General features: G+C 41.0%; 1 protein-coding gene across 3 annotated transcripts in view; it reads right to left on the reverse strand.

The window, feature by feature from the left end:
• Positions 1-14,039, reverse strand: part of TMC5 (transmembrane channel like 5) — a 32,977-nt gene that overhangs the window by 7,206 nt on the left and 11,732 nt on the right. For all 3 annotated transcript variants that reach the window (XM_027885427.1, XM_027885428.1, XM_027885429.1), the window contains 13 exons: positions 8,633-8,799; positions 7,930-8,110; positions 7,450-7,554; positions 5,778-5,870; positions 4,944-5,043; positions 4,250-4,340; positions 3,701-3,949; positions 3,389-3,540; positions 2,713-2,857; positions 2,039-2,194; positions 1,319-1,485; positions 622-700; positions 153-250 (listed from right to left, as the gene is read on the reverse strand). In XM_027885427.1, the coding sequence (XP_027741228.1) occupies positions 153-250; positions 622-700; positions 1,319-1,485; positions 2,039-2,194; positions 2,713-2,857; positions 3,389-3,540; positions 3,701-3,949; positions 4,250-4,340; positions 4,944-5,043; positions 5,778-5,870; positions 7,450-7,554; positions 7,930-8,002 (1,508 nt within the window). In that variant the 5' untranslated portion in view covers positions 8,003-8,110; positions 8,633-8,799. The remainder of the gene's footprint in view (positions 1-152; positions 251-621; positions 701-1,318; positions 1,486-2,038; positions 2,195-2,712; positions 2,858-3,388; positions 3,541-3,700; positions 3,950-4,249; positions 4,341-4,943; positions 5,044-5,777; positions 5,871-7,449; positions 7,555-7,929; positions 8,111-8,632; positions 8,800-14,039) is intronic.

Genomic DNA, 14,039 nt, shown 5'->3' on the forward strand with positions numbered 1-14,039 from the left:
AAGGCATCTATACAGAGACTGCCCAGCAGAGACAATCAAGGAAGCTTCAGTGGTGCCACAGCCAAGCTTCAGTGGACTTTTCTCCCATTGGAGAAAAACAGATCATGTCTTTGGGTAACGAATAAAAACAAGATTAGAAAAGCTGTACTCACCTTCGTAAAAACTCTCCAAAGAAAGAGCCAAGCAAACAAAATATGAAGTCAACTAGGACAAGACGATAGATATCCTGGCCAACCAGAGTTTCCCAGCACTTTAAGAAGAAAGAAAGAAAAAAAAAACAACAAACATACCTAGAAGTCAAAAATCATACAATTCTAAAGTTGTTTCCAAATGCTGAAACTTGATCAAAGATCTGAAATCTTGATCAAATATATGCTAACAGCCTGACTAATCATAGCTGACTTCTCACTGAACAGTGCTGCCAACCAGCTGAGAACTGAGCTGGGTCATTCATTTTTTCCTACGGTTCATTCCTCCAGACTTGCTAACAAAAAATATAAGGGTGGCAAACTCAGCTTTTCAAGACACCACATGTACTTCTCTTTGCTGAAGCCAGTATCTTATCAAGGTGCTTCCTAAACTGGCACTGTAAGTGAAAGATTTGTATTTTTGGAACTTTACCTGTGACTCTGAGGCAGACACAACGTTAAGCCAGTAGTAGCACAGTATTCCAACAATTGAGATTTTCAGGATGATATTTCTATAAAGAAAAAGTAACAGTGACTGCACCAACAGCTGGTCCATAAGCTCACTGGAGGGAATGATGACAAGATGACCATTGGTTACACTTTATAACCTGCCAGGACCAACAGGAGCTCTCCTGGGAGCTCAGGTGTGCTATTGTTCTATTGTCCTGGCAGGAGGGGAGCTGGGCATGACAACCCTGGCACAAGGCTCTGCTAAACAGGCTGGGGTGTGGGCTCCCCAGGGGAGGAAGGTCTGAGGGACACCAGAGGTTATGCAGTGTTAAATCCAGGCATCTGTTTTTAAGTGAGATGACCTCAGTCCTCCCTTCCTTTCCTGGCAAGGGGCCAACAAGTCCAAGGGCCATCTAGGGATGCTACAAACAAAACTAAGCCCAGTGTCACGGTGCACCTGAGAGGGAAGCCATTCCCCATCCTCATGCAGAGATGTAACACTCCAGAAGGCTTATAGAAGACAAACAAATCATGAAGAAACAAGTGCACAGAAGCCTTTGGAGAAGATGAGTTCTCTTCCATAGCTCCCTACTGCCCACCACACCATCCAGACACAGCTTGGTATCAAAGAGTCAGACAACTTCAGGCAAAAAGCACTAAGAGGTGGCAGCAACAAATACCTGGCAATAGTGACATATATCTGCTGTCCTGGAGTCTGAAACCTCTCCATGTGTCCAAGCCAGGAGTAGAAGAATGGGGTGAATGTGTTGAGGAGAGTTGTAACCAGAGGTAGCACCAACATGGCAGCTTGGCTCTCTAGGTCACTTTGATGCCCTTTCATAAACAGCTTAGAGAGGAAAAAAAAAACCCACAGTCAAATAACCCCAATTTAGAGCCTTAACCAAAATGTTGCCTCAAGGTGTGTTCACAGGGAGGGCACCTGGCACACCTCCCTGTATGGTCTCAGGTTAGAGACTATCATGTTTGATGGGCCCATGACCAGCAGCACAGTGACCTTCTCCCCTTCTCCCATGTTATGTGGCCCTGAGGGTGGGAGCCCCAGCTCAAATGCAGCTCCCAGGAAAGAAGAGGCAGGTCTCGTTGAGGCTTCTTCTTGCTACTTTTTCCCAGGTCACCAGCTGCACTGTCCTTAAGCTGATCATGGGCCCAGGCAAGCAGCTTCTGGAGTGAGGGGGCAGATTTGCTCAGACCCCTCAGGTCCCACGCTCTTGCCACAGTCCCCAGTGGTGCAAGGCCTTTGTAAACCAGCGTTTTAGGCCCAGCAGAATTTGTGTCTGCACTGGCAGGAACAACAGCTCTGCTTCCCTGTGGTCCTTTGCAGTGAACAGCAGTGCTCAGTGTAAGACACATATGTGGAAAAATGCAAAATCCGTCCTTACCTCGAGGTTATTGATGGAGAGGAAATAAACACCAGCACAAGCAGCTACTGCTGTTCCCAGGGAAGCAAACCAGGAAAGAAGATGAACACCCATACGAGCAATTCTCTGTGCCACAGAAAAATTTACAACTTCTCTGTTCACTTCAGTGAGGTGTTCCTGCAAGGAAACAATTCCCAATAAAGAATTTCTTAGTCAGCAGCATAAGGCAACACTTGTTTCAAGTAACTCCTTGAGAAACTGAATGGAAAAGATTATTTCTCTAGATGGACAGCGTAATATCATAGGAACATTTACTGGACAACTCCATATTCCTATCCTAAAAGTTGTGTTTCACAGATTAACATTACCAGCCTGCCTTTTGTCTACAAAACGGTTAAATTGCAGGAAGGAAAAAACCAGCAGAAATGTCCTGTTTGGCAAATATTTAATAGTCACAGAGATTCATTTAGATGCATACAAATATTTATATGTAGCTTAAAGAGAAAAGGAAAACAAGCAGCTAAGACAACTCCAGGAGCTTGAACCAAATGAAACTTAACAGGAAGACTTAATTCTCTTAGGCACAGGACTAGCAGGTTTGTGTCACTCTGCCAGAGGTTTCTAAGTGCACACACAAATCAGTCTCTGGCAGAATGACTCATGCAGGTTAGCTTTGTACCACCTGTGTCCTGTACCTTTATTTGTGTGCTGAGATTCTTTTGTTTCAGCTTCACAGCTTTTTCATTAGTTATGTTGAAGTCCCAAGTGCAGAGCAGTTTGCTGGCATTCACAGAGTACACCTGAGGGTTAACAAAGTTCCTGCTGAAGGAGTTTGCCATGCTGCAATGAAAATTGAATTTGTGAGACGCATCATGGGAAATACATCAGGTCTGTACAGCAGGGTAAGAAGGGAGATAAGGGAGATTTGTCAGTTTTTCCATCCTGTCCCAAGGCTACTGGACCTGTAGAAGAGTATGTCACATAAGAGAACGTGGAAAATAAACTTTAATGTAAGAAAAAAATCTTTCACATTTCCTTCCCCCAGTAGCTGCTGACAATCTTTACCTCTGGAAGGCCATCATCAGTAAGTGACTATATTAGGAGCAACAGCTTACAAAGGGTTACTTTGGTTTCAAGTGGGATTCTCTGCATGTCCTTTACTATTTTGCAGTTATTTTTAATTTCTCTAATAAAGGTTTGATTTCTGGAGACTGTCTTTTCAGCAGAGATTTCTACTTTATACCTGGAAATAAGGACTTGCAGAAGCACACTCAGGTAATTATTACTTGTAACTGCTGACAAGGTGGAGGTTTTGTTGTTTGGGTTTTTTCCTCTTAATATAAGAGAAATAAGAATTCACAGTTAGTTTACCTGAACAACAAGATAAGAAAACAGATGACAAAATGTATTCCAACAGTGAAAATATAGGCCAGCTGCATGTTGTAAGATGGACCATTCTTTATTTTACTGATTGTAGCATTGGTGTAAAAGCCATAGTAGAGTACTGTTTGTTGAAAATAACCCTGGAAAGACAAGGACATCACTCAGAATGTTTGCTATCACTTCTGTGTGGTGGAAAGTATCATCATCTGAAGCCAAATCAGAAGTGGGAGCTGTCCCATTCTCTACTGTGAAATCACAGGTGTGATTGAATTTACATTTCCATAAAATTTCAATACTTACAGCTCCAGTGAGCAGCTCCAGACCCGTGAATGAAAGGTTATTTGGTTCTGCTGCAAGAAACTGAGGAATTGTGATGAAGCTGAAGTTTATGAGGAATGAGAAGATGTTAAAATTTAGCAGCCACTTCAAGAAAATAAAATAAGAAAGAACACTTGTTCCAAACTCAGCACCAATGATCTTCAGAGCCTTGTGCCACACCCACAGCAGGTCAAAATATTCTGAAATGGTGTTTCCAAATCGCCGAAACGACTGAAGTGCAAAAGAGGAGAGAGGTGAACCTCAGCAAGCAAACAGGATGCAATTTCACATAATAAAGCCTCTCATTTTTTACAGTTTCATTTTGATGTTACAAACAGATCTGCCCCACTCCACGCACCATAAGATGCTCAGCCGGTGCTCCCAAGCCCTTCCATAACGACCACTGCAGCAATTAACTGGTTCTGTGGTCAGTACCATGGAGCAAGACACCAGATTCCTCTGGAGACAGGGATAACATTGCAGCTAAAGTGATTTGTTCTGCTGTGACTACCAGAAGTTTCTGACACTTACCACTGCTGTTTCCTGCAGACACTGTGTGCAGCAGGAAGGTTGAGTACCACGGCGCCTTGACTTTTCTGTTATTTCTTTAAGAACTTTATTTCTGTGGAAGAGAAGGGAAGGGGGTGACAAGCATTACAGTGTGAGTTGTAATTGAAACAGGAAGCCAAAGATACTGCAAAAGAAGTTTCACACATGTGCACGTGAACAGAATTAACAAAACACAGAGATGTTCTTGCTGGTTCTTTTTATATCAGCTGATGCCATGGCTCTTGTCCATGCTATGACAGCATGTTTGAACCCCTTCACTAACTCACACTGGGAACAAAATTTAAATATATTCTGTGAGGAGACAAAAGGATGGTTGAGACTATGCGGTCTCTTCTCTATTTTCCATGGCCAGCATCCAAGTTTTCCTTTGAAAAGAGATCTGAAGTCATCATTCATAACCAAAATCTCAAGATCTTGATATTCTGTTTTATATTACCATAGAGATTCTTCTCATCTCCATTTTTAAATCATTTCCCCTGTGAGATGTTAACTTTTAGAAAGTGCATTAAAAAGTTCTTAGTCATAAAGTGACAAAACAAATCTGAGCAGATGGCAAATCCCCATACTTGATGTTGCTAGTCCCTCATACTTGAGACCTAGATGTTGCTAGAAGTATAATGCTGGTAAAACTAAATGGATAAACTTCTATTTTTACCTGATCTCTCTCTTTTGTTTCATGGTCCCTGGCATCTTCTGGATTGCCTTAATCCTTTCACTGGTGGACATATTTGCAAGGCTCCCAATTAAATCTTTCTCTGCATCAAAACCACGAAAAAACAAAATTTTGGGATACTAATACAGTAATTTTTATACACAACCTGAAATTATTATAACAGCATCCCCCATTTTCACTGCTACCAAGGTGTGGCAAGTTCTGAGACTTAATAATATTGTCCAGAGTATCTTCAGCTCCATCAGTACTCTAATACAGATGGAAGCCAGTAGTACCATAATGTTCACACAAAGAGCTGCAATAGAAAGGAAAATAAAATACTGACAAATTTCAAGATTCTGGTCTATTGCTTCATCACTGTCTGATAGTTACACTTCTATGATGCTACATATTGACTTGAAAACTAAACTTTTGTTTTATTTATTTCATAATTTTAGTTGATGTTAGTGCCCAAACTTAGCACTACCTATGCAAGAGACAGAACTGCATTACTTGATAACAAGGCTGTTTTCCCATAGCTGAAATTTGATCCTAATTCCAAACAGCAGCTGAAAACAATCAATTAGCTGGTCAAACAAATTCTAATAAAGAGCTACAATTCCCACTCATACTGCGCTGTGCTTCATTTGTCATGGGATCTGAGCGTGTCAGGAGAGCATAAAATATTAATCACTGGTGACAACACGAAACCAAGTTGTCCCCATAACCACAGAAAGACTGTGCAGGCACTTCTGGTGATAAACTAAGAACAGTATCGACCACACCATCCTTGTACAAGATCCTGTCAAAGACTGAACCACTCATCTGAACTCCTACCTTCACTGCCCACTGGATCAGCTTCAAACATGCTGGAGGAAGCCAGGAAGGCCTCATCAGGTGGTCTCCTGTTGCGTCTCCGAATAAAGCTATCTAAAAAACATGCATTCTTTAGTAAGCCCAGGTAGTCCTGACAAATTGACTTGAGAAATTCAAATTTCACTTTCACAGAAACAAGTTAAAAGATGACCCTTCAAACTCACTACCTACATGCAAACATATGCCCCCCCCCCCCAGTCACTTCTTTCCTGGTCGTGCAGGTACATGTGGGAAAAGAGAAATGTGCATTCTTTATTGAAGACTTTCTTCCTAGAGACAGGGCCCTTCTTTAAAAATCTTTCAACTGACTTCAGGGGGATGGTTTTAGAATCACAATCAGGCTGAATAAGTTGTGTGTACCAGACTCCCATTTCCCTGGGACCAAAATGCAGCTGCTCTCTCCACCTTCTTCATCCAATTACTCAAACACAAGTGACTGTATTCTTTAAAAGCATCTGCCTTCCAGCTCTGATGCAGATGAGTGTAGTCACAGCTTTCCTTTCCCAGTAAGCTACTGGCCAATGTTACGGCCAATTTTGAGCTCAAGTCTGGTGTGGAAAGACCCACCTGACTGATGCACCTGTTAGTTAATGCACATGGCACAGGCTCCTTCATCACATTTAATTTAAATCTAATAATTCTCTAATATTACTGTCAATTCCACTTGGAGACAACTTACTTTGTAGCAACTAAACAGGATCAGAAAAAGAAAAACATCTGTGCCTTTCCTGTGGAGATACTTCTGGAACTTTCAGCACCCAGACATTTATCCTCTAGTTGGTTGAAATGGCCCCTCTCCTTCCTATCAGGAATTAAAAGCCATGCATGCTAGTAAATCTCCTATTTCCATGGGCATGCATGGAGTAAGGCATTTCCAGCTACCAATAAATCATTCCTTTTTTAATACAAATACAGGATTTTGCCAAATCGGACCTTAATTTAAAGACCATGTTCTTAAAGATGAAAAAGAGAGAAAAAAAAACCCCAAGAATCTCTTTAGGGGCCCTTGGAGAGAAGGTTCCTTCTGTCCACCTAGGTAAGAATTCCAGAAAAGAATTAATTACATTCCAGAAACAGCAGGCAAGAACTGAACTGACTGTAATAGAAAAATTACATGATATTGGAGGAACAGTTCCTACCCAGATAATGAACAATAAACTACTACGCTAGCCTAAAACAGAAGGCCAGCTGTACTTTTTACAACCCTCCTGTATTTTAACGAATATAAACATCTAATTACGATTATAGAATTTATATGGACATAACATGGTGAAAAATTCAATACAGGCAGTCTCAAAACACACCCTATCCTCCCCTTATTTCCTCCTACAATGAGTCTCTTCTGATAACTGTGTAAATTTGTTGTATGTTGACCCACTTAAAGGAAGTTTGGGATAAAATGGGTAGGCATTATATCTTTCATTACTCAAGGAACAAAGTGAGTATCTTCAGAAGGATACTGAAAAATTCAGCTACGAGGAAAAATGTAGGGTAGTAAAAGAGAATTTACATTTTATGATTCCTTTTATTACATGAAGACACTCATACCTGAACCAGAAGGCTTTTAAATATTTACATTATTCTATGGAGGGTGAGACTGAAGTGCAGTATTGTGATGCACCACAATGCTTACCTTCTGATCCACTGGAAATCCTGCGGGCATAGGGATAATCCAGCAGATGGAAGGTGGAAGCTGGAGTGTATGCCAGTTCTGGCTCAGGCTCAAAGGAAAGATTGTCTGTTGAAGGGAATCAGAATTACACAGAAAGTTGTTTACTGCTGTGGATTATTCATGGGCACAGAGCACCAGCCCTGTGATCAGGTACAGCTCTACTGCAAACACAACAACAACCTGTTCGCTCAACAAAACTCCCTGATCTCACTCCAGTGTCCATTCTAGTGCTCAACAATGCAAAACAATATCTACTGATCCAGTAATACAACACAGTCCATGGATCTGTTAATATAACACCTGAACTGCTTTAAGAAGAGTAAAAAAAAAAAAAGGCAAAGAGAGCTGAGCTTTGCAGAGCTGCAGGACTCCCTCGGGACAGAGCAAGCTGTTGTTTGTTCCAGTGTTTCTGTAAGCTGATCACGTGGAGGAATTACATACCTGTGAAAGTTCCATATGGATTTCTGCTGGGTGAATCCTCTCTGTACTCAGAGCCAGGTCTCATGGGGTCCATTGGTATGGCCACAGGGTAGTTCTGCTCTCTTCCACTGCGCTCTCCATACGAGCCATGAAGTGAAGAATCATAAGGGGTGTGGTGAGAGAACGGATTCTTTTGAGAACTCTCCCTGTGTGAGCAATCAAAAAGAAAACCCTGACTGTCACAAAAACTCTCAGTAGATATCCTTAATAATTTGCTACCTATAATCATCAAATTTGAGTGCTTTATAAACCAAACTCTGATACTGAGATGTATTTTGTAATTCAGATATAGTGACTAACTGAATTAGAAAAGCTAAAACTTTTCTCCGCATGAAGTTAGCTTAGACTCTGTCTAAACAGGAATAACTGCTTGGAAAACAAGGATATCCTGGGTTATTGTGAAAATTACTGGAAGTAAAAAGTATCTATGATATTGTGCCATAAATACATTTTACTGAAGTTCATCCAACATGTAAAAAGTAAAACGCCATTTCCCTTCAATGCTGCCTTCCTGGTAACAGCTTTAAAAATTTGTGTCTGAGAATAAAAGCTTACAGGAGGGATTAAAATAAATCCACAAATTAAAACTCTGGAGGAAAAGTTGCTCCTGCATATGAGTAATTTAATTTCTTATGGCACAGTCACACAGCAAAATTAAATAAACTCACCTTCTATCAATTTCCAGTGTCTCTGAGAAGTAGTAGTCTGGATTTTCAAAGCCTTCATTGTAATGATAAGACATGACAAGTCCTTTGTTTTGAAGGATGAAATCTTCCTTATTTTTGTCTCTACTGCTTCATCAATATGTTAATGGGAAGACTGATTACAGACCTGATTACAGAACAGATGCATGTACATAAAAAATGAAAAGGAAGGAACTCCATATTAGCAACTTAGAAGATTTTGCCATCCCACTAACAAATAACATGGAAGAAAATAAATCAGAAGTGGTTGTAACTTCATGTTATTTACCATCAGGAAACTGGGGTCCACCAGAAGTTGCAGGTAAAATGGGAACTAATATTTATTTGTAAGAAACTCTCAACAAAACTAAGGAACTGGAGTGCCGCCGATGTTTTCCCTAACACTGAAAATTAGGCCAGGTTTTAGAAGCATATCAAAACATTAGGAAGAAAAAATAAGTTCTCTCTCCTCCTTAAACAGGGCAAGTCAAATACACAGATTTCTCCAAAAAATTGACTAGATTTCCAAAACCAAAGAGGAAGAGAAGCCTGCCCTCCTCTTTACTAGCAGTGCATCCCTAAGCCTTAGTTGTGAACAAGGGACCTGTTGGGCCATTGCTGTGTATGGAGCTGCCAATATTTAGACTCATTCTTAATGAGGGCTCTTCCAATGATTTAATGTCTGTAAATAGGTTGGTTTTGGATTTCTTACAGAGTGCTCCATTTCAGTCTTACACAAACCAGACTTGGTCAGAGTTTAACAAATGGGAGCCCAGATAAGTCAGTGAAAAGGGAATGTCACATTAGAAAAACAGAATCCAAATTAAACAGGCAGTTCTTGCAATTAATCAAAAATCATACTCAGAATAAAAAAGGAAGCAATTTTTAGCATTAGTTCTTCAAGGCACCATGCCAAGTTTCGTCAGGTGGCAGAGCTATTCCCCAGCAGGGAAGGAAAAAAATAAACAAAAAAGGGCACATCTGGCAAAACCCATAAAAACCCTATTTTTATTTCGGCTCCATTCCTAGAAAAGCAGACCAGAATCTCATTTCACAGCACAGCCTCTACCAACTTTTCTGTTTGCAGTGGGGTTTATTTGTGATTTTTACTAAAGCAAAGGAAGTATCACATGAAAAGTATCTTCAAAATGGATAATTACACAGTGTCTAGTTTCCAAAGGCTTGTCAAAATCTTCTTGTTCTGCCAAAAGAAGCTCTTAAATTACTATTATGTCATTTACACGCCTAAAGATCTTGGAACAAAGTCTAAAATCCTGCAGTGGGACACAGTTGTAAAGCACTACCCAGGTTCTGCACGCTAACTTGCAAGGAGATACGCAATAAACACAAGTGATTGATTGAACTCAAAGTCCCACATTTTAATCAGAACACTGACTACACTTTGGTTACAGCCTGATGAATCATGCTGTGGGGCCCATGGATTCAGCACACTCAGTAAAAGAAGCACAGCAGGTGATGTGGATCCAGGGTGCATCACCCCTGCCCCCTGTAAAAAGAGGGGTGTGATTACTGCCAGTAAGAAACCATAAACACAGGATCTCCCAGGTGAAACTGCTGTCTTTTCAGGCAACAACTCCACACCTACAGAGGCAGAGTGAGACTCTCACCAGTGCAGAAAAGTCATCAGCAGAGCCCCCTCTCCTCATCTCCAAAGAAAACCAATGAATACCCAAGGAATCCGAGGCTCTTTTGTAAAGGTCATGAAAAGTTTAAATCTCATGAGAGGTAGCTTTTCTTTGACAGGAACCACTTAGCTCCTGGTGATCTTCTGAGAACTTGCTTAGAATATATCTGAACTTTTATACAAACTCTTCAGGCATTTGTACATTCTGTCCTTATGCTCCATTTTAATGCATGGAAATGATTCTCAAAAAAGATAACCATGGACTTCTGCAAAACCTTGCTTGGAAAATTAAACATCCCCTATAAGAGTGGTTTACATTTCAAACTGCAATGAAAAGCTAAAGAGGAAAAAATTACTTTCTCAGGGGAAGAAAGTTCTGAGACAATTCCCTTTGAAGAGTGTGCAAAATTACACTTTTCTGTTTTTTTTTAACTTGTTTCCCAGGAACCCAACTCCCTTGGACTCAGACATCCAGAAAGCTGGGAAGCCTGCCAGCAAGGCAGTTGGAAAGTTGAGCACTGATCTGAACAGCCCATCAGCTTGCCTGGTCTTCATTGAAGCAGTAGGGAGAACAGATATTTTGGTGGAAGTGTATGGCATGTGTAGACTCAGCAGTACCCAGAAGCAAGCTGACAGAAAGAACTGACCATCCCCATCAGCTTGATATAGCATCAACCACCCAGAAACAGAGCAGCCTGACTGAAAAATACATCCAGCGCTTCTTTCTCTCACTTGAAAGACCTCTAGACTTATCCACAAAGGCTTACTGAGAAACTGAAAAAAGCCCAGGACAGACTTTCTAGGCTGGGAGGGAGGTGTGTGTGAACAGACGTGCTCAGGGGGCACAGCTGGCACGACCAGGCTGCACAGGTAGGATGCCAAGGGTGCACAAGTAGCACATCAGGCCACTCATTTCCTCCATCCCAAGTCCAAAGATCGTGAGAAACTCTTTTTATCCAATCTAATCCCTACACTGCAGGTTTGGTTTGGGGTTTGGTCAGTCACAGTTCACTGGAAAGAGCCCAAAGCAGGTAATGCTCAAACTAAACAACCTCTTTCTTCTTTTTGAACTATGATGGGATGCAGTGAACCACAGCTCCAGGAGAAAGCTATGACATATAGATTTAGTTTTCCTTTTAAAAAGTTAATTTCCAAATGGAAAAAAAAAAAAAAAAAAAAAACCGATGAAGAACAGCAGTCATTTGGGAAAGACAGAAAGCAGGATCTTGACAAATCTTCCCTTTGCAGAGTGTTGTCCACTTGTGGATTACATTTCTTGATTTCAGCAAGCAACAAGACAAATCTTCTGTTACTCCTCTTGAGTACAGAAGGGTTTAAGATCAGTGGGTTTAATAATCACTGATATGTAAATAAGTTTAGAGGTTAGGTGGAGAGTGGGTGCTTTCCCCTTAAATTATTCAACACACACTGTAATGATACAGAACAGGAAACTCCAAGCAGTGCACACTCAAGCCTCTGGATCATTTCCCAGAAAACTAACCGCCTTCACGTCACAGATCAACAGCCTGGAGAAAATATTCCAGGTTAGTTTCATCCCTTCCTGGACAGGTAATTCTCTGCTGTCGACACTAATCCTCATTTAGAATGTAATCAAATAAACATGACTGTCTTGCCAAAATAGCACTTTGTCTGGGCATCAAGTTTCAGAAAAGCCACTTAGACCTTCAAGTTCTTTACCTGTAATCCCTCAGTAAAAAGGATTACATAGAGCAAATCCTACTTACACACATCTTGAAGAGGAATTGAAACAGCACGTTCTAGAACTACAACATAGGTAACTTAGTAACGTTGACTGAAGGGAATAGAACTCATGGAAGAACTTATTCAGAAGGCTGAATGTGCTTTATTTCTGTAAAAATATTTCAGTTTTGTTGGTACGACTGGACAGACTGATTTCTGGAAGCCAAAAGTGAATTTGAGAGACAAGCCAGAGTTTTACAGGCTGCATCAGCAACTACGTTCCAACACCGACCACTGCTCTTCCACTATCTCAGTCCCAACAGTTTCAACACTGCTGCAACAAACCAGAGAAGCCTCTCAGAAGGCTGTGAAGGGCCTGTGAATTGACCCTAATCAAACACTACACTCGGGAAAACCTCATTTTAATTGATATATCAGCAATGAAACCAGCATGAATCATACACGGAAATGAAAACCACTCACCTTTACTGCCTTTATTGCCAAAGTACCCAACCTGTACCTCCTACAGGCCTCCCACTGTGTTTTTATTAATGGCAGCAAAGCCTATTACAGGAATTAGCATCAACTCTGCTATTTTACACCTTGAATCAGTTTCAGAAATCTAAACTGTGCCTCTGCTACAAGAGCTCTTCCCAGTGATGACGTGCAGTCTTAGTAGCACTAGAAACTCATTTGCTTACCAGCGCAGAGGGAAAGGACAGATAATCAATTCAGGAAGGGAGTGACAGCATTCCCCTCGTAGTGGCAGTGCTGCTGTCTCTCCCATCACCTCATAGGAACTTGAGCTCAGATTAATGTGGTGTAGTGCAATGCTACCTACCAGAATTCAGATCCCACCCTCCCTGTCCCCCCAGCCCCTCTTGGTCAGGCTGTGGCACAGAGAGCAGCCAGGCAGGCAGGACAGTGTCTGTCTGACACAGGGAACATCCTGCTGATGGACACTTTCTGCCCTCACCTGGCTGCTCCCAGTGCCTCCAGCTACTGCTCCAGCATCGAGAGCTCTGCTCCTTATTTGCTGTTTATCCATTGTTTTTGCACCTACTCACTCGTTTGCCTTATCCTTTCCATCTAACATTCCTCTTGCAATTTCCCCCAATATAAGACTACAGTATTTTCATATTAACTTTGTTTGCAAGTTAAAGCCCTTCTATCACCTGTGGTTGCTCAAATAAGGTTTTGGAGAAGGACTGCCAGCTCCTTCATGTTTGCAGTGGCTCAAGCAGGATTCTACATCTTCATCTGAGTTTAGACACCTTTATTATAAACATGCCCCTGAAACATTCAAAAGAATGTTACAATATGTAGTTAAATTCTAGTGCCCAATAAAGGTGTGGTGCACACTTCAGGGTTTTTGCTCAAACGCAGTGGCTGAAAGTTCAGATACTTCATTAATTCTGTGAAATTCATAGTACTCACCCTAATCTACCACACACATCCTTGCTTCTCCACCCAAAAGGCCCCAGGGGATCACAATCCTTATGGACTGAAGTACATATGACAGTGACTTAGCATGATCTAATCCTTTCCCAGAGACCCCTTTGAGAGCAATTCTCTCTGTGCTTGCTGCATGGTTGCTTTTATGCTCTTAACTCTGACCACAAGTTGCAAACTAAATTCGTTGTGAAAATTATAAACTATATAACTACTAAATTTGGAAACAGGGAACTGAAGAGCAAGAACAGTATACCTGGCAGGGAGAGGCAAGATTAGCAAGAATAAGAAATAAAACTCTGCATTATTTCTTTAACACTTGAAAAACATTACCTAGCTCATAGTCTGACCATTACAGGTCAAAAAAGGACTAAAGCAAGAATCATTTCATATAGTGCAACTCAGTCTTGTGACTAAATTTCCAAACTGCAGAGTGTCACATTCTTTGCATGTAGCAGGACAAAATATTGCTTTGAAAAACAAGTTTTTTAAGTCTATTAACCAACCTTACCAGCCACTAGTACTCGAAGGAAATAACTGCTTAACAAAAAAAAAAAAAAAAAAAAAAAAAAAAAAAAAAAAAAAAAAAA

Source organism: Empidonax traillii, unplaced genomic scaffold (assembly GCF_003031625.1).
Source record: "Empidonax traillii isolate 1590-97213 ecotype Southwest subspecies unplaced genomic scaffold, ASM303162v1 scaffold166:size2381449, whole genome shotgun sequence".
NCBI lineage: Eukaryota > Metazoa > Chordata > Aves > Passeriformes > Tyrannidae > Empidonax > Empidonax traillii.